The sequence below is a fragment of the Copadichromis virginalis genome, linkage group LG20, assembly GCF_057382275.1.
Source record: "Copadichromis virginalis isolate Kocher_CV1m ecotype Utaka linkage group LG20, C_Virginalis_male_GT1.1, whole genome shotgun sequence".
Taxonomy (NCBI): domain Eukaryota; kingdom Metazoa; phylum Chordata; class Actinopteri; order Cichliformes; family Cichlidae; genus Copadichromis; species Copadichromis virginalis.
The window spans coordinates 16,568,830-16,590,019 of record NC_140637.1 but is presented as its reverse complement, the minus strand read 5'-3'; the positions used below and the strand labels follow the sequence as shown (position 1 = coordinate 16,590,019).

Genomic DNA, 21,190 nt, shown 5'->3' with positions numbered 1-21,190 from the left:
TCCAGAAGGTGGGATAAGTGCATCTGTAAGCTGATATGTCAAACGCCATCAACCCCCAAAGAAGAAGGGAGGAGGACAGCACTACTGTGGTAGTGGAGCAGTGTGTTTGCAGACATAGCTGCTGCTGAAGAAGCGGACTGAACCTAGAGAAGAGACAGAAGCTAAAGTATTGATCCCGTCAAGTTAGTGTGGATCTGATACCAATATTAACATCTGTGTCACTTCTATTGATGCTTGTATTGATCCGCCCAGTCTCAGTTGAAGCAGCAATGAGTTCAGTACAGTATCTGAGAGAGTTCATCAAGGAGAGACTAACTGCTGTTTATGAAGAAATCTTCTCAGAGGTTCAAAAAACCATCATCCAGTATGAGGAGGAGATCAACCGTCTACGCAGACAGGATATCAACCGGAAACCTGACAGAAACTCACACATCATAGGTATGGACATGTTTTTAACAATGTGCTGTTGAAGCTGAGATTCTTCAGTATGATTAGCTTTACTAGAATATGTTAAACTGGGTATCCTTTGCTCATCCCAATCGGTCGCAGCAGATGGCCCGGCCCCTCCCTGAGCCTGGTTCTGCCGGCGGTTTCTTCCTGTTAAAAGGGAGTTTTTCCTTCCTACTGTCGCCAAAGTGCTCACTCAAAGGGGGTCATATGATTGTTGGGTTTTTCTCTGTATTTGTTATTGTAGAATCCACTGTACAATATAAAGTGCCTTGAGGCGACTGTTGTTGTGATTTGGCGCTATATAAATAAATAAATTGAATTTATCAGTGCTGTAGTTCAATGTTCAGTGATGGACTATGTTGAACTGGTGCAGGTCGATGGTCACTGATAGGTTAGGTTTTAATACATTTTAATTCATTTATTTATTTAAATTTTTTCTCTAACAGATTCCAATGTTGAGTACATCAGGCATTAGTGTTTTAGATCATCTGTAAACACTGAGATTGTGCAGTAAAATATAGTTAGATGTCAGCGGAATACACATTTAACAAGTTAACAGCCTTCTCTGAAGTTGAAGTGAAGTTTCATTTAAAAAAGGATTTTACACACTGTAACAGGGCAGCCCTTAGCGGCTGGAAACACAGTGAGACAGACCAAGGCAAGTGTAGTGGAACAAAGTATTTATTTGCTATATGGCTCTCCTTACAACAATTAACTTGTCGAGCTTCTTCACAGCACAAAAAAAAATCCACCCTCTAATGACAACTGGCAGCCTTAAATATGTTCAGCTGTCACAGACTTAACCATTATTCCACTCTCAGGTAAATTCTTAAATCCCAACCTTCCACCACAGTACACAATATATCAATAAGAATAAATAAATACATAAATACATTTTCACATTTACATATTAATAAATATTTCACACTTTAATGTTACCCCAAACCCAATATTATAAAAACCCAGAAACCCAAGCACAAAAAGATTCACCACACTCTCTTTACCAATGGTCTCTCCCGGAACCTTTAAATGGTGTCTGGACCCCAGGGGAAACATTTGCCCAAACACCTTGAAGAAGACACAGGCAAGAAAGGTGAGTAATCATTAACTTACAAACACTTATTTGCACCACTTTTATCCCTAGATTTCACACACACATTTGCATTAGTTTTCCTTATTGGTAAACCTTAATCACAATCTCAATCACCATTCTTCTCTCCTGACAGACAACCACCACATTCCTTGACGAGGAACAGCTGTGCAGGATCTGAAACAAGGCCACCAACTGACCCTAAAATTCCCAATAAATAGTCAACAAATATTTAAACTTCTTGTGTGCAAATCCATGCTTAAAGTGCAATGCTCATAAATTGCTTGATAAGGTGCTTTTAATAAAGTGAAAGGTGTGCTCTAAAGTGCTATACAGACAATACAATATAAATAAATACAGTAAGGGAGTCCTCTTCCTTACACACACTGATGTTTTCATGGTGGTCACATTGCATTTTAGTTTGGTGAACTTTGTGTCTTTGCTCACAGTGAGGATCCTTGCTGTGAGTGTGCACAACTATTTCCCTGAGCGTGCGTGTGCGTGGGGCTCGTAATGGGTCATATGATAGGCTGATCACCATTTCTTGGTTTTTGATTCATGCTTTTAAAAATATTAGTTTTTATATCACTGTTATGTTCCCCTGAGGGGTCTAGGTGGTGAGGGGGAAGTAACAAAAAGTGTCCGGGTGAGGAAAAAGAGTTAAGGAGGCAAACGGGTTAAATTAAACAGTTTTATTAAAGTAGCTCAACTAAAAGAGCCGCTATCACCATTTAAGAAAACAAACAAAACTCAGGCGTTGGTCAATAAAGTAAAACATAAGCCAAAAAGAAAGAGCAGCTCACTAGCTGCAAACACAGACACGCAGCTCACTAGCTGCAAACCACAATAACACAGCTCACTAGCGGCAAACACCACAAACTCTCAGCTCACTAGCTGTAACCACTCACATGGCACTCTGGCCCAGAGCTCACCTTTCCCTGGGGTTAAATACCTTTAATTACTGATGAGAGTCAGCTGTGTAAAAGGGAAAGGTGGCACCTCAAGCAGAAGCGATTAAAGGACACTCCCACACAGGCACCTTCAGGAGGAGGCCCTGCTAGGGCCGTAACAATCACTAAATATAAAAAATATATAGTTTTTGTATCACACAATAGTGATTATTGTTCTTGTGTTTCTTTATTCCTCAAGACTAGTGATGGGCAGATGAAGCCCCATGAAGCACTGAAGCTTTTCATCCAATTGGTTCACCCCAACGCGAAGCTTCATGAAGCTTCATTTGCTCTAGCAGGACACCTACTGGACGTAAAAATAATAGCTGGCATGAATTTGAAGAGTGTGGCATTTTGCACACAGCCTGTAAATGTCAACAACAAAAGGAGTGTGTAAAACACCTATAGTGTAGTGATGGCAGTATACTGTGTATATTTATGCTGGCAGTATGGAAAATGATTATTTGCGGCAAAGTTCGAACCGCTTCATGAACCAGTCACGTGGTACAGCCGGGCAGCGAGGCTTCGGACGTCATCATTTTCAGCTCCTCCCATAAATGAAGCAAGCCTCGATACGCGCTTCGCGGAAACGCCCCCTCCATTACTCGACACACGCTCCGAAGCCTCGATACAGAACGTCCCATCACTACTCAAGACCTCCCAAAACAACATGACTGTAAGGAAGAGGAGGATCTGGATGAGCAGCAGGTCTGTAACCAGGAGAGGAACTCCAGTCTGGACCAAGAGGACCCAGAGACTCCGCAGATTAAAGAAGATTTGCTGACTTATCAACATTCAAAAAACACAAGAGAATTCACACAGGTGAGAAGCCGTATTCTTGTAGCACCTGTGAGAAAAGATTTGCTACCTCATCAACATTCAAAACACACATGAGAATTCACACAGGTGAAAAGCTGTATTTTTGTAACACCTGTGGGAAAAGATTTGTTGAGAGGAACAAATTAAAGAAGCACATGAGAATTCATACTGTTTAAAATGTGGGACCGCTGTGAGTCATCGCTGAACACCTGAGGGAAAAGATGGTCCATATTCAATCAGTATTTTTCTATCTAGAGCAGTAAAGAACTCTCAGCGTTGTTTTTTCAGTTTATTACGTTATTCTATTAATTGTTTCAGGGAAACTTACATCTTACATTTCACGAAAGTTAGAGTTCTTTATGAAAGCACAGACACTGCTGCTTCACCCTCCTATCTCCCCTACTCTGAAGATAACCGTATTGTGAAGAAGCAGCATAGCTTGAACTAAGTTGTCACATGCAACGTGGGGTTTTTTCTTTCCTTTTTTTTTTTTTTTCTTTCCTGCTTCCTCTCTCGGCCACATTGTTTATGCTGCCGTTGACAGGACAACCAACTGCTGGACATCCAGGAGGATGTTAAAATTCAACATATCTCTCCTGACAGCTTGTAACGTTGCAGAAAGGAGACTTTGTGTTTTTGTGTGCTGTTTATCTTAAAGCTGTGTTGATGGGGGAAGCCTGGGGTGTGGTATGGTTTTACTTTATAATATAGACGATGATCTGTTACATTTAGCATTAAACACATGTAAATGTTTCTTTAATCTTCCTCAAATGTGTCGAGGCATCATTCCAGCACGTCACTCACATTTCTTTTTTTTTTTACCTGCTCTAAACGATTTAGCTACAAATGTGGAAACGCTCTGTTAGTGTTTGCAGTAAGAAGCAGCGAGCCTGTTCAATGCCATCGCCTTCACCTCTCCCCCACCCACTAATTATGTCAGTGAGTTGCTAAGAAGCTGGAGAAAGAGACTGCTTCACTTCACAGAAGCAGATCCTCACAATTTGCGATGACATTTAAGTCTGAGCGTCCTGGTTTTCATAGAACGTGACGAGCAGCCATAATTTGTGCGTTTATTTAAGACGTAATTGTCAAACAAGCTGAGCAGACTCGTGTCAGGCATTTCTGATCTGGAGATGTCACATTTTGAGAACAGAACAATCGGCTTTGTGACTCAAATATGATAAAGGTGCAATGAGAGGCAGGAAATGACGCTCGTTCAGTCCCGCAGATTCTTCAGCGCCGCCTAAAGTGTTGATCGAAACTGGGTTTTCAGTGCCTCAAGAGGAGAGTGCGAATGCTTCTTACACTCAAGTCTTATTGAAGGAATGTGTCCATTTTTCACCCCAGTTTCAGACGCATGTTGTGTGAGAGGAACGTTAGCTCGCCACCGGGGTACAAGCAGGGACTCTTCAGGTGCTTATCCTATATGCAAGAACGGTTAAAACGCAGGCGCTTTTTGTTTTTATTTCTTTTTTCCATTTCAGACTTTGGTTTTATGGTTTTAAGTACTCTGAATAAAACGCCAAAGAATTCAGTTTGTCTGCAGTCAGTTCAAATCCAGCTAATCTGAACCTAGCTTGTGTTTATGTAAAGCAATATTAACCTACATTCCCCATGTCAGCCATACTTCCTGTAACATGACCGTCTGTCCAGTGTCTGGGTGAGATGGGGCAGGGCCTTGTGTGTGTTTTGTTTTTTCTTCTGTGTTCACATCATACCAGTCTTTATTGCTACTGATTGAGCCCTGACTATAAGCTGTTAGGAAATGTCTATATGAAGTTTTTCAGAGGTATATTTTTATGTATATTTCTCTATGGTGATAGTTTTAGGGTTTTACTTTTTGTTCTAACTAGTTGGCAACCATCCAATGACAATCCGCACTTGTATTTCACGCAGGGGGAATCAATAAAGGTTGTTAACTGGAAAAAAAAAAAAAAGTTCTTTATGCTCCTGTTCATTAGTATTGCTTTATACACTATAATGGCACTAATGGACCAAAAACCAGTCCAAATCCTCTGGTTTATAATTTTAATCCTTTGGTCAAGTGAGTTTTTGCCACAATAAAAATGAGCAACAGTCAAGAATTGTGTTTATTCTTGTAAGGGAGCAAAAGTATGAAATACAAAGTTTCATGCTTGAAGGGGGAAGTCCCCAGTACTGTTATGTGACGGCTGTGTGCAGGCAGGAAAAGGATCCAAAGTGCAGACTCCGGAGACAGACGTGAACTCAAAACAGCTTTAATGCCGAACTCAAAAGGGCAAAAACTAGGAATACAAAATCCACTTACACAGACAGAACACACAGGTAGATAAGGGTAGATCGCGACACAGAGAAACACAGGGCTGAAATACATAGATGGAGCAATCAGGGAATGGGTAAAAGGAGGGAAACACAGCTGGGGCAAATCAGGCCTAACGAGACAAAGGAAGCAAAACCAGACGCATTTACATGAGACACGGACTTTCAAAGTAAAACAGGAAACATAACACAGAGATGCGAACTTGACAAGGGGATACAACTGACAGGGGAGACAGAGCAACTAGAGAACATAGAGACATAAACCATAAGACAGAACTCTAACAAAGAAACCAAAGACTAGAAATGATAAATAATATAATAAACTCAAAACCCTGGGTCAACGACCCAGGCATCCTAACAAGTACATTTTGTCAGTCCCACCCTTTTTTTGCTTTAAAACTGTCACACAATAGCGCTTTTCCTTCTAGGGGCTTCTCACAAGGACAGTTACGAGTGTGTGTGCACTATAATGAGCAGATAAATATTTTTTAATTTGGGCGTATTTCCAGGCACTAAGTGTATTCTTGACTAACATACAGCTCACACAATTAGAACATTGCATAACATTTTTTTTTCCATCAGTTTTCAAATCCAATAAATACATTGTAGCTGCAGTGATTCCTTAATTAGTCAATGATTAGAGTTCAATTCGGCTGGGAAATATTAACTGCTGTTTTTGAGAAGTAGTGTTTTTAACACAGGAAACATAAAAAGAAAATATGAGAGAGAAAAGATGGACGTTCAGCTTTAGAACTTTTCTGCTCTGGTTCAAAAACGTCCTCCTGTTGGAGCAGTTTAACTGCAGCAAACCAAAGGTGAACACGATGCACACGGGCAGAAAATAGATTTGTTTGTTAAAATCACAACCTTTGGTTTAAGGTTCACTAGGAAACTGAAGTTCCTGCTTTATTGGAAACCACAGTATATATTAACCACAACCAAGTACTTTATTGACAGACATGACAGTGAACAGTGAGAAAATATACATAACACTGTTTTGTTATATTTTTGCATGTATCAGAGACCTGATTAAATACTGTATAGGTCACTATCAGCATAAAGATTTCAATGTGTTGGTGACTGCATAAAACACAAGTTAAGAGAATAAAAGGATATGGTTTAGCTAGCAATCATTTTTGCAAGCCATAATTTTATAGTTAGCTAATTTAGTTGGCTAATTTACCAGCCACATAAGCCCTGGGAGTTTTTGTGTTTCAATAACATTAAAATCAAATGAAGGTTCCTCCATTATTCAAATTCCTACTGATGCTAAATAAAGTTGACCCTGATGGATAAATTCCATGGCTGTTCCCTTTCATGAGTGAGTGATATTGGTTTTTGGTGTCTTCTCCCTGTCGTATGATGAGGGTAGAGCTGTACATTTTAGTTAGAACATGGTTTATCATATTTAGGTTGAAACTAACTTGCTAAATTCATGTGAACTTCTAACTCCACTGAACTTGGTGAAGTCCTTATTGTAACACCTCTGAGAACAGCTGCACATTGAAAGACCGTTTTTAACTCTCAGAGGTGCCTCAGTTGCTTTGACTGTGGGGACTGAAGGAGCATCTGGATCTGGAAACTTCAAACAACATCAAACAAACAACTTCAGACAGGACAACAAATCTTTCAGCCAGGTATTGCCCCTTGGTAGCATAAGAAAGAATGCAGCTTTAAGACACTTCTGTGTCAGCTTCACTATTAAAAACCTAAAACACATCCATCTTTAATACGATCTATTATTGTTACCGATATAACGTCTGAAGCAAGAGAATCACTTACATTTTAAATGAAGCAAATGTGAAAATCAACCATAAATTAAATTATATAATAAAACAGTATCTAAAAAGAGCTTCTTGCATTATTTTAATAGTCAAGATCAGCGCCTCTTAAAACGTTTTCAATCCAGCTGCTGATTAAACTGAATAAAACTTGTCATAATAAAACTTTTTGCAAAGCACTTGACAGCAGTCAGACACTTTTCTTTTTCCCTGCCATGTTTTCTTTACAGCCCAGGTTTTACTGCTCAGGAAAAACAACTCTAAGGGGAAGCCTTTGTTACTCAGTGAGAAGTCAAGACTAGGGTTATTTTTTAAGCTCATTTAAAATACCTGCTGTACAGGCTATAAAGAAAATTTACATTTATGATCACTATATCAACAAACATGCACAGAAATACACAATAAAAACATAACACTCAATAAAACAGCTGAAACAGCTAAAGCTGAAAGCCAGTCCCCAGCCAACATGTATATATGGGCCCCACCTGGTTTTTGCTCGGGCTGGATGGGTACCATGTGGGCATGGGCTCAAACTGGGCTTTTTGTATGGGGCCTACTTGGGTTCTTCACATTAAACCCATATGGGCCATCCCAAGTGAGCACTTTTAGTAGGTCCTAGCTGGGTCAAACATGGGAAACACTTAACTTGGTCCAAAATGGGAAACACATGTAGGACCCACTTGGGTTTTCCACCTGGGATAGACATGGGCAAACACAGTCATTTAAGGATAGGCTGTTGTTGTGTGCCCCAGGTGGGGCAAAGTTAGGTAATCACCCCCCGTGACATCACGCTCCAAAGCCCTATACAGTTTTTGAATTTACACACTATAACGTACACGGCAGTTTTTTTTCTGTGCTTCTGCAACTGTTTCTTAAGTTTTCCTATAAGGTTTTTGTAATTAATTTAAAAAATGTATATTATTTTTTTGGCTTTAGTGGATTCCTGCTCCGCTAACTCGGCCATTATGCACTACCCAGTAAACAAAATGGCTGAACAGTATCTTAAATGTCTGAACATGAGCTAGTCATACCATGTTACGTAATATTCATGTGCAGTGTAGCAAGGTGATTGTTTAAATTACAGGAGTAGATGCCTGCAGCTGAAACGGTTTTCTGATCTGAACGTGAACCTACTGGTCACGTTTACGGTAATGTTACCAGATATGCATTGTACTATAGGAAAACGGTGGTGGATCAGTGTGTAAAAAGCCCCCAAAAGAAACACACAGATTCTTTAGCTCAAACACTGTCTGATCTCTCTCTTAGATACTGTGCTGTTCCATCTAGTTTATTGGTTACTGAGAAATGTTAGGTCATTAATTAATTAAGAGAGTGCAGCTGTTCAGATCAGATGGTGAAGTAGGAAAATGCAGAACATGTTACTATAGCTGAATGCTGTGTAAAATACTAGTAATAAATCTAACTCCCATTTATGGCTTTAACTACTGTGGGGCTAAATAAAAAAATTACAGACATAATGAAATCTGCTACAATTACAAAGCTTAAGTTTAAAACAATTATTATATATTAAGCATTTTTTTTGCTCTTTTTTTTTTAAATTCTTTTTGCTAATAATGGACTCAATTTTATTATCAACTTCAAAGACCTATTAAACCTTTAAACCATTAAATCCAGGAAATTAGATGCCCGTAAATGTACGACACCCTCTTTATGGCTAGTATCCCCAAATATTTAATAATCCTTTCTAAAAGTACACAAATTTTGTTCTTTTCAATTAAATATTGCATGTTTAATGTATTCTTGAGCAGGTAAAAATTCCACTAAATTAGTTTTTGCATATTTTTAAGTATAATCAAATTTTTATAGTTTGCAAGTACTTTTAATTTGGAGATTTTGCCACTTGATTTGAAGTTTGGATAGTGCTTTATAGTAATTTGTAAATGTTTTGAACTCATCTGGCTTCTTAATAATTTAATAAAAAATTAACAAGCCATGTAATAATTTGAAAACCACTAGGGACCACTTATGAAAAAGTAATTCCTTTTTTACTTAAAGGAATTTAGGATTTATGTCTGTCAAGTCATTTGTTCTGGCATAAGTCACCATTTTGATATATCTTCCTGTGACTTTAAAGTCTGTCAGCTAGTTAGATACATTTTTGCACTGCTAGTGTTTGCTGCTTGAATTAGTCAGTTTATCATATAAACACATGCAGTGCCTTTCAAACTTTTAATTACACTGTTCATTTTGTGCATTAGTAAGAGAATCTTTTATATTGAATTATCCTGGGAAAAAACAAAAATGTTTGTATTTTCTCATGCACTTTCTTTCATTTCCTTATCACGTTTAGATTCTTCAAGATCACAAGCACCATCTTTGACATGTAAGTAACTTTCATATTATTTGTATTTCTTATTATTATTATTATTTTTGAAAAGTGATGGTCTTTGGGGTATCCTTTTTTTTTTTTTACTGGTATTCAGTACATATATTTATTTAGGCACAGGAGGCAATGATCTATTTTAAAATTTAACATTTATTTAAATTTCCATCTTTTATGCTAACAATAATGCCAACAGTGTTCTCTTCACTTGTCCCACAACTCTGACAGTTTTGGTCCTCTGCTCTCCTCACAATTGGCTGATTTCCATCTGAGCTGCTACTGTCAACTGCATTAAACTGATTTTACATTACCTTGTTATTCTAATCTTTATCTGCGTTTTGGACTCCAAACATTCACACCTGCTGTTAGTAACCAGAGCTCACAAGAGTGTAAGGTGTGTAGTTCAATAAAGTGATCAATGTGTTCACTAGCTGATTTCAATAAACTGGTAACTTATCAAATCCATATTTTATAGGAAGTACATTACTGATAAAAGTGGTAATAAACACGGTAACCAATAAAAATTTAAATTTCCTGTTATAAAAAAAATACTGCTGTGAGCTCGGTTTTCTAACACCAGGTGTGAACATCTACAGTCTTTAAGCGCTGGTAAAGATTTAAAAGTAAAAGCATTCAATAACATAACATTAAACACTAAATTAGTTTGATGGTGTTGACTGCAGCAGCTCAATGTTAATCAGCTGATGGTGATGGAAGCAGATGAGCGTTTTTCATCATGGTTGTTAGTGATGTGTTGGTCAAAACGAAACGGCTCTTAGAGCCGACTCTTTGAAGTGAACGACACAAGCGTGTTTTTTTTCTCTCTCTCACCCTCTCTCTCGCACTTTTTTCCCCGCTTCACTCTGCACGCGAGCCTTGTGCTTTGCGATGGGAAGAGGGGGGAGGGGCGGTTGTTACACATGCAGTAGCACAGTAACAGAGCAGGAGGGAGAGCGAGAGAAAGAGAGCCAGGGACAACAACGTCACATTAGAAAGGTATAGTAATCATCCACAACTATTTTCAATTGCAGATGATAAAGAATTCAGAAAGTTTATTCATGCAGGCCCATATGACAGAGAATGTGCATCTTCTTTTTGTTTTCATATTTTAATTTATATTTGTGTTGTGGTTTGCAGTGTTTTGTGTTGTTTCACTTTAAATTTGTTTAAAAGGAAAAAGCTAAAAATTTAAATAGTTAAAAGTTGAAATGTAAATAGTTGTTTTTTTGTATTATATGATTTATTTATTAAATTTTATGTGGAGAGAATAAATAAAAGTATATTTACGGTGCCCGCTAGAGACAAAGCACATACAAACCCCAAAACACGTAAAAACTCCATAGCACGTACAAACTCCAAAGCACGTACAAAACACAACAGAAGTGCTCCAGGATGCTAGGGCACAGTGTTGAGATTTTGTTACCTAGTGGCTACACAAGCCAGGAAGTACCAACGACCGGATTTGGTGTGTGGTAGTAACAGTTTTTGGAATTTTTTATGAATATATATGAGTGCTTGTGTATAAATACACAAACAATACACATATGATTTCAATTGTGTAAATTAAGTGATCTAGATAGCTCTGTTTTGGAAGTTCAGTTGACGCTAGAAATGGGTTTTGGAGTTTGTACATGCTTTGTCTCTAGGGGCCACCATATATATTTATATATAAACATATATAAATAAAACCACGTTTCTTTTTTTTACATTAGTAATTCCTTTTGTTCATAATTTTATATTGTTGTTAATAATTAATTAATTAAAGCAGCAAAACAACCTGAAGAGCCGGTTGGGAGCCGAAAGAGCCGGCTTTCTAAAAAGAGACGAAAATCCCATCACTAGTTGTGCAATATGCTGGTATTGATATGATCAAAAATGAACTGAGTTGTTTCGAGTCTGCTGTGTAAAAGGGAAAGGTGGCACCTCAAGCAGAAGCGATTGAAGGACACTCCCACACAGGCACCTTCAGGAGGAGGCCCTGCTAGGGCCGTAACAATCACTAAATATAAAAAATATATAGTTTTTGTATCACACAATAGTGATTATTGTTCTTGTGTTTCTTTATTCCTCAAGACCTCCCAAAACAACATGACTGTAAGGAAGAGGAGGATCTGGATGAGCAGCAGGTCTGTAACCAGGAGAGGAACTCCAGTCTGGACCAAGAGGACCCAGAGACTCCGCAGATTAAAGAGGAAAAGGACGAACTTGGCAGCAGTCAGAAGGGAGAGCAGCTTGGGCTGAAGCAGGAGGCTGAAGGCATTATTGTCTGGACTGATAAAAAGCAGCTCAGACTGCTGGAGACCATCTGGAAACCTGTGATAAAGTTACACAGAATAGGTATGTAAAACTATGTTGATTTAATAAAAGTGAATATAACTCACAGACAGCTCAGTGGACCAGTGGTTAGCACTGTTGCCTCACAGCAACAAGGTCCTGAGTTTGACTCTACCAAGTAGCCAAGCCTTTCTGTGTGGAGTTTGCATGTTCTCCCCTTGTTCACTATCCAGAGACATACGAACAGCCGGGTTAGGTTAGTTGGTGATTTTAAATTGCTCATAGGTGTGAATATGAGTGTGAATAGTTGTCTGTGTTTCTGTGTTGACCCTCCGACAGACTGATGAACTGTCAGAGAATTGAAGGTCAAAAAGTAATAAGCAACATGAATGAATCTCTTCAGCCTGATTTTCTGTTCTTTATTTAAACACATTTCCACCATTAACCTGTGCAAAACGGTGAAAATTAGTACGTAAAAATTCACCAGAATGAAAGACGTGAAACATCTGGGTTTCAAATTTCCACTCACTGGTCAGACAAAATCTACACAGAGACACAAAGTCAACAACACAAGTTTCATTTTGTTCTGTTATCAGTTTAAGTTAAAGAATTATGTTTCCTCTGCAGCATGGAAATGGTAAATTTGAACAGTTTACAGGTCTGGGTAATATGAATAAATATTTCTATTCTGTTTTGGAAAATATGGAATTCAGAGTTTCTAAAGTTAAATTTGTTAGACAAGAAGAGTGTTTTCATGGCATTTCAAGCACAGCCAAAACGTTTACTACTGTGTAAGAGAGCTCTTCCCCAGCATGCCTTCTTGTAACTGCGGCCAATTCAGACATCCACATTCATTTAACAAAAAACAACATCTATTTATTTTATATATCAAAGACATAAGAAGCTGAACTTTGAAATTTGCTAATAAGAGTGTCAGAACTAAACATTTGCATCAGTGCCCAAATAATTTGTCACGTTTGTAGACTTTAATTTTAGTGGTATATGTGAGCAACAGGCTCACTATGTAGAGACCTGCTAATGGTTCAGACCAGTAAATATTTTCTCAAATGTTTGTTTTACTATCATCTTTTCCCCTTTGTGCATTCAGATGCCCTACAGCAGCATGCTTTTGAGGAAGAGGAGGTTCTTACAGACCAGCAGGTCTGTAACCAGGAGAGGAACTCCAGTCTGAACCAGGAGAAACCAGAGAATCCACAGATTAAAGAGGAAAAGGAGGAACTTGGCAGCAGTCAGAAGGGAGAGCAGCTTGGGCTGAAGCAGGAGGCTGATACCTTCATGGTGACACCCGCTTATGAGGAAAGTGCCTACAGTAAACCAGAACCAAACAGTGAGCAGCTCCTTTCTCACAGCTCTCCTGAAGCAGAGACCCGAGATAATGAAAAAAGTCAGCATGTGGTCTCAGGAACTACTAGAAATACAGAGCTGAATGAGAGACGTCACAGTCAAAGAGTAGACAACCTTCCTGTGTCATCGAGTAAAAGTAGAACGGACACAAAGAACAAGTCTGTACAATGTGAAGTGTGTGGAAAAACTTTACAGGATGAATACAATATGATTACACATCTAAGAGTTCACACAGGTGAAAAGCCGTATTCCTGTAGCACCTGTGGGAAAAGATTTGCTGACTTATCAACATTCAAAAAACACAAGAGAATTCACAAAGGTGAGAAGCCGTATTCTTGTGGCACCTGTGGGAAAACATTTGCTACTTCATTAGAAGTCAAAAAACACACGAAAAGTCACACAGGTGAGAAGCCGTACCCTTGTAGTACCTGTGGGAAAAGATTTGCTACCTTATCAAAGGTCAAAACACACACGAGAATTCACACAGGTGAGAAGCCGTATTCCTGTAGCACCTGTGGGAAAAGATTTGCTACCTCATCAACATTCAAAACACACATGAGAGTTCACACAGGTGAGAAGCCGTACCCTTGTAGTACCTGTGGGAAAAGATTTGCTACCTTATCAAAGGTCAAAACACACACGAGAATTCACACAGGTGAGAAGCCGTATTCCTGTAGCACCTGTGGGAAAAGATTTGCTGACTTATCAACATTGAAAAAACACAAGAGAATTCACACAGGTGAGAAACCGTATTCTTGTAAATGGTAAATGGCCTGTATTTATATAGCGCTTTACTAGTCCCTAAGGACCCCAAAGCGCTTTACATATCCAGTCATCCACCCATTCACACACACATTCACACACTGGTGATGGCAAGCTACATTGTAGCCACAGCCACCCTGGGGCGCACTGACAGAGGCGAGGCTGCCGGACACTGGCGCCACCGGGCCCTCTGACCACCACCAGTAGGCAACGGGTGAAGTGTCTTGCCCAAGGACACAACGACCGAGACTGTCCAAGCCGGGGCTCGAACCGGCAACCTTCCGATTACAAGGCGAACGCCCAACTCTTGAGCCACGATCGCAACCTGTGGGAAAAGTTTTGCTGACTTATCAACATTCAAAAGACATGAGAATTCACACAGGTGAGAAGCCGTATTCTTGTAGCACCTGTGAGAAAAGATTTGCTACCTCATCAACATTCAAAAGACACATGAGAATTCACACAGGTGAAAAGCTGTATTCTTGTAGCACCTGTGAGAAAAGATTTGCTACCTCATCAACATTCAAAACACACATGAGAATTCACACAGGTGAAAAGCCGCATTCTTGTAGCACCTGTGAGAAAAGATTTGCTTCCTCATCAACATTCAAAAGACACATGAGAATTCACACAGGTGAAAAGCTGTATTCTTGTAGCACCTGTGAGAAAAGATTTGCTACCTCATCAACATTCAAAACACACATGAGAATTCACACAGGTGAATTCTCCTATCTCCCCTTCTCTGAAGATAACCGTATTGTGAAGAAGCAGCATAGCTTGAACTAAGTTGTCACATGCAACGTGGGGTTTTTTCTTTCCTTTTTTTTTTTTTTTTTTTTTTCTTTCTTTCCTGCTTCCTCTCTCGGCCACATTGTTTATGCTGCGGTTGACAGGACAACCAACTGCTGGACATCCAGGAGGATGTTAAAATTCAACATATCTCTCCTGACAGCTTGTAACGTTGCAGAAAGGAGACTTTTGTGTTTTTTCAATGTGTTGGTGACTGCATAAAACACAAGTTAAGAGAATAAAAGGATATGGTTTAGCTAGCAATCATTTTTGCAAGCTATAATTTTATAGTTAGCTAATTTAGTTGGCTAATTTACCAGCCACATAAGCCCTGGGAGTTTTTGTGTTTCAATAACATTAAAATCAAATGAAGGTTCCTCCATTATTCAAATTCCTACTGATGCTAAATAAAGTTGACCCTGATGGATAAATTCCATGGCTGTTCCCTTTCATGAGTGAGTGATATTGGTTTTTGGTGTCTTCTCCCTGTCGTATGATGAGGGTAGAGCTGTACATTTTAGTTAGAACATGGTTTATCATATTTAGGTTGAAACTAACTTGCTAAATTCATGTGAACTTCTAACTCCACTGAACTTGGTGAAGTCCTTATTGTAACACCTCTGAGAACAGCTGCACATTGAAAGACCGTTTTTAACTCTCAGAGGTGCCTCAGTTGCTTTGACTGTGGGGACTGAAGGAGCATCTGGATCTGGAAACTTCAAACAACATCAAACAAACAACTTCAGACAGGACAACAAATCTTTCAGCCAGGTATTGCCCCTTGGTAGCATAAGAAAGAATGCAGCTTTAAGACACTTCTGTGTCAGCTTCACTATTAAAAACCTAAAACACATCCATCTTTAATACGATCTATTATTGTTACCGATATAACGTCTGAAGCAAGAGAATCACTTACATTTTAAATGAAGCAAATGTGAAAATCAACCATAAATTAAATTATATAATAAAACAGTATCTAAAAAGAGCTTCTTGCATTATTTTAATAGTCAAGATCAGCGCCTCTTAAAACTTAGAAAGAAAAATCTAAGACCAAACCACATCAACACAGACAAATTCAGCGTTTATTCTGATCTCAGTGCAGCTCCTACAAGCAAATATAACGTTTTCAATCCAGCTGCTGATTAAACTGAATAAAACTTGTCATAATAAAACTTTTTGCAAAGCACTTGACAGCAGTCAGACACTTTTCTTTTTCCCTGCCATGTTTTCTTTACAGCCCAGGTTTTACTGCTCAGGAAAAACAACTCTAAGGGGAAGCCTTTGTTACTCAGTGAGAAGTCAAGACTAGGGTTATTTTTTAAGCTCATTTAAAATACCTGCTGTACAGGCTATAAAAAAATGTACATTTATGATCACTATATCAACAAACATGCACAGAAATACACAATAAAAACATAACACTCAATAAAACAGCTGAAACAGCTAAAGCTGAAAGCCAGTCAGAGTAAACTGATTTCTAACAGAGTCTTAAAATGATCAGACACCTGTTATGTTAATCGGAGAGGTTATCCTAAAGATTAGTGGCAGCCACCAAAAAGACTCTGCCACCATGTTCACGAGATACTAGACATATTTCTTTGGCTGAATGTGATTGTGCTGCTGATTTTTGCTGGATGTTTCACAGATGTGCTGAGCAGGCTCACTTTGACTTAAGCTACCACTGTACTGATTCTTTGGTAAGTGTTGTGTTTCCAGGTGCTGAATTGTACTATATGCTGTTTAGCCAACAGAAAGCTGAATTTCATTTAAAATACACTTAATGACAAAAGATACTTGACTGTTGATTTGGTTTACCATTAATAATCCTGGAAGTTAGACGACCTCTGGAAGGTGGACTAGCTTTAGATGAAAACCATACTCAGGTCTCTCCACTTATGCTTATTTTTAACAGTGGACGTCTTTCAGGATCTTTCTCCACCAACCAACATGGAATCTACTGCCTTCATCAGATGCTGCTCTCCGCATAGTTTCATTTGCCTTTCATGATAAAAGTGACCACTCCATGAGAACCATGAAATACTCTTCAGCGTGTGACACAAATTTCCCTCTTGAATTCACAATGTGTAGTTTCATAAGCATTATATGTCTAAATGATGCAACACAGATACTCATTTTTTCTTGAGCCACAAGCATGTCTGCAAGAAAAATGTCATCTTACCTTTCTCTCGTTGAGCAGGCATTTCAACTCTACTAAGTTAGGAAAATAAGTGAAAAAGACCAAACAATTGATCCAGGGCAGGCAAAGGCTCTTCCATGCTCACGAACAAGAGAGTGTAAGGTGAAGATAAGGGTTATTTGAAATCAGCAAAGCTTCCAGAAGAGCTTGTGGAAGATAGACTGAGAGAGAAAGAAAGGAGAATAATTTCTGATCATTCTTTTTCATGTCCACAGGCCTCAACATCCAGGGAGAAACCCATGACAGCACGGAGGACTCATGCACGGCCCTGAAGCTTTACAGGAAGTTCCTGGAACTGTTTCAGGAAAGAGAGAATCATTACGGGACGAAGGTCTGACACAGTCTGACTTACACTTCAGCTGCCATCTTGTTTTTAAAAATAGCTGCCCTCCAGGAAAAGTAACATACCTGTATTTAGTCAAAGGAGCTTGCAAAGAAAAGCGTCTGGACTTCTTTAAGTTGCTTGAAGACGTTTCACCTCTCATCCGAGAAGCTTCTTCAGTTCTAAGGTCAAATGGTGGAGAGTCCCAGATATAAACCTAGTGGGACTAACCCCCCACAGAGGGACAAAAGGACCCCCTGATGATCCTCTAAATGCCTGAGCCAAGGTGTGAAACTGGGTGTGGGTCCCAATCAGCCAGAGTTTCGGGTGAGTTCATTGTGAAACCTGGCCCCACCTTATCATGCGAATTCCTGAGATCAGATGGCCCAGGATGTGAGTGGGTGTTGGATATTCACAGACGTGGACTACAGCTTTCTTGGCTGCTGCCTCAAAGCACATTGTGCGCTTTCTATCTTGCGTGCTGCACATTATCGTTTATTATTTAGTAAGTACTGATATCTACTGCTAGCTAGTTTATTGTGATGGTGCATTTTTTTTTATTATGTTGCTCTTTGTTGTTTGCTTTCTCTTCTGTTTTTTTTCTCCATACAGGTGACCCAGGTGTTTTTTTTTTGTTTGTTTGGTTTTTTTTTTCTTTCTTCCCCCCGTCTCTTCTCCCCTTTGGTTTTCTTTCTCTCCCTCTCTTTCTTTCATTCTTTCTCCCTGTCCTATCCCCCAGTCATGTCTGTCCCTTTTGTAGCAACTGAAAATAAAATAAATTCATAATTATAATAAAGGTCAATCAAATGGACCAATATGGCAAGGCCATGATGATCCACTTGGTAAAATAAATCTGCTTGGCATCTTTCTTGGCCTTAAGACAACAATTCTGATGGCTATAGATCCAAACGGGACAAAAAATAAATAAATAAATAAAAAAGGATGTGAGTGGGCGTTAACGCATCTGGGAAGGGATCTCAAAACTGGATTATAGATGGCAGAGAGTTGGTGTCGTAAACACCCGCCTCTGTTCAAAGATGGTCGCTCACAGTGGACATAGATGGCTTCTTTCACTCCTCTTTCAAACCATCTGTCCTCTCTGTCCAAACTGTGAACATTGGCATCCTCGAAAGAGTGTCCTTTATCCTTAAGATGCAGATGGACTGCTGAGTCTTGTCCTGTGGAGGTGGCTCTTCTATGTTGTGCCATGCGCTTGTGAAGTGGCTGTTTGGTCTCTCCAATGAAGAGGTCTCGGCATTCCTCGTTGCACTGTACAGCATACACCACATTGTACACTCATATGTTTTGGCGTTTTGTCTTTCGGGTGAACCAGTTTTTGTCTGAGCGTGTTGCTGGGTCTGAAATGCACCAGGATGTCATGCTTGGAGAAAACTCTCCTGAGTTTTTCTGATACACCGGCTACAACGTCTTTGTGATGGACCGAGCAGTGAAGGAAACTTAGGCACAGGTTAAAGTCCAAAAAATGATTTTTTATTTAACCCAAAAAACATATTTGGTTAACTCATGCAAAAAGAATCAAAATCTTGGGCCCATAAAAAGAGGTCAAACTAACAAAACTCTACTCAAAGTTAACAACACAACTGATAACTCAAACAAACTGACCTAACTTAATGAGACAAAGGGGAAACTTAAATAGTGGCTGATCAGCCCACAAAAACAGGAAAAGGGGTAAAACACACAAAACCTAACTAAACCAAACATAATGAACTCCAATTCCCCCCCATGGTCCTGAGTTATGGCGTGAACCAATTTGTAGCCTTCCTTTAAAGCTCGCTCTGCCCCTTTTCCACCTCTTGGCTCCTTAATCAAGGGACTGGAACAGCTGCAACTAAGGTAACTCAGAAAACAAAAGATTAATCATACATAACAGTGTAAACTAAAATGTGTGCACTTATTTTAGAATGCAGCGTTATGTGGATATATTAATTAACTAAACCAAAACCAGTTATTTATTGTCCTGTAAATAAATTCCTATATTTAAAGAAAGAAATGTGAATGCAATGTTACTTATAAGCCTCTACACTAACATGGTGGGTATTACCACTGTGTGGCTGTAAGTGCAGCCATCACAGTCTTCAAGTAACTTAAAGAAGTCCAGACGCTTTTCTTTGCAAGCTCCTTTGACTACGATGACCTGGATGACTGAGAACCTTCACAGACATACCTGTATTTAGTTTGTTTGCACAACCAAAAAGCAAAAACTCAGAAGACCTTTAAGACCTTTAAATAATGCATATTTAGGACCTCTGAAATTCAACATCCTCTAGTGTCTCAGAAAATGTTTTCCTTGCTGCTTTAACACAGCCTCACCTGTGATCTGATAAATGTTAAGATTCAGTTCAACCTTTGTCCCATTTATCCACATTATATTTCATAGATATGCACAATAAAACAAATTGTTTTTATTAAACAGACAAATTTTATACATAGTACATATAATTTGCAAATTGACAGAAATCCATGAGAATTAATTGTCAAAGTTGCCATTAAAGTCAAGCATCAATCTTTGCTCATATTTTTGTTATTGTACTTTTATGTTTAGCTGTGACTAACTGAACACATTTGTGTCCTGCTTTGAATGAAAGGGTCCATTTCTCATTTTAATCATCTTTTCAGTCAGGTCCCAATTAGGCATTCTTTAATTGTTAATAGGTAAATATGAGGGTTGGGATCAAAATGTTGTGCTCCCTCTCTGTCTCTCCATTTCTGCTCTTCAGAAATAATACTGATCTTTTATGGAACAGCAAAACTGAGATGAACTTTTCTTTTTTAATATCCTCACACAGATCGACCCATAATTGAAATTGGAGCGATTTTCGTCTACTTCGTTTTTTTTTCTTCTCTCAGTCAAAACATAACCACGATATTCAAATATCAAAATGCAGCTGTTAGTGTGACCTTGTCGGTGTCAGACTCCAGTAAGACACAGCCTCACACAGCCTGCAGAAAATAACGAGCAATTCGCGCAGTTACTTTGCTACACTGCTCTCGTGCTCTGGGGGGCTTGTAGATGTCTGGGGCCTTGATCTCCTCCATTCCTGCTTCATGTCCTGGGGGGCAGGGCTCCCCACACCTACTATTAGACAGTTACACGGAGAACCCTTGTGAATATATGGATCTACACGCACACAGGTGTGTGTTGTCGGACTTGTGTGCTGCTCAGTAACATTCAATATTTATTATTTACTGTTACTTGTGGTTATGTTGGTTGTTGCTGTGGATGCGGATGTGCTCATGTGTAAGCCGCTGCTTTGCGCTGCGTTTGGCTGGGAATTGTTGAAATTAAATATTTACATCTTCGTATATGAATCACATGAATTAGCGCACTGTGCATCACCCCAAGGAAATTTCTACTTACTAAATCTGGACCTGGATATCAGCTTCACACCAGCCATTCGTAGTGTTATAAGTCTACTTCACGATCTTCTGAAGAGTCCTGAGTGTTTGGTGACTTCTGACTGACTTTTAAGTTTAAACAATACTCTGGCACGGAAAAGGTTACAACTTTCTTTGGACTTTTATACCCCTGAAAAAATGCTTCCTCTCTCTCACAGAATCTGTTGATTTCGGAGCCTTGAACTGGGTCAAAGGCCTTGACTGTCTTACTCGCCACATATTGACAAAAATATTCGTACTGATTTATTTTAGTATTATTATCGATATTACAATATTTCTGAGACTGTAATAGCTCGTTTTTAAGCCTCCCAGTTATCAGTATTGTGATCACA

The 21,190-nt window shown here is 39.0% G+C and overlaps 1 protein-coding gene across 1 annotated transcript; it reads left to right on the top strand.

Moving 5' to 3' along the window:
* The first annotated feature begins 12 nt into the window (after window positions 1–12).
* Window positions 13–14,993, top strand: LOC146684508 (uncharacterized). Its single transcript, XM_085443814.1, has 4 exons — window positions 13–438; window positions 11,806–12,069; window positions 13,115–14,110; window positions 14,516–14,993. The coding sequence occupies exons 1-4, from the start codon at window positions 231–233 to the stop codon at window positions 14,917–14,919; spliced, it is 1,872 nt and encodes a 623-aa protein (XP_085299940.1). The 5' UTR covers window positions 13–230; the 3' UTR covers window positions 14,920–14,993.
* The last annotated feature ends 6,197 nt before the right edge of the window (window positions 14,994–21,190 follow it).

Bases quoted from the DNA above. Each gene is read 5' to 3' on its own strand.
- LOC146684508 (XM_085443814.1), top strand. From the start codon at position 231: ATGCTTGTATTGATCCGCCCAGTCTCAGTTGAAGCAGCAATGAGTTCA. The intron at 12,070-13,114 runs GTATGTAAAACT...TTGTGCATTCAG, and splicing joins GATAAAGTTACACAGAATAG to ATGCCCTACAGCAGCATGCT. The intron at 14,111-14,515 runs GTGAGAAACCGT...GAATTCACACAG, and splicing joins ACACAAGAGAATTCACACAG to GTGAGAAGCCGTATTCTTGT.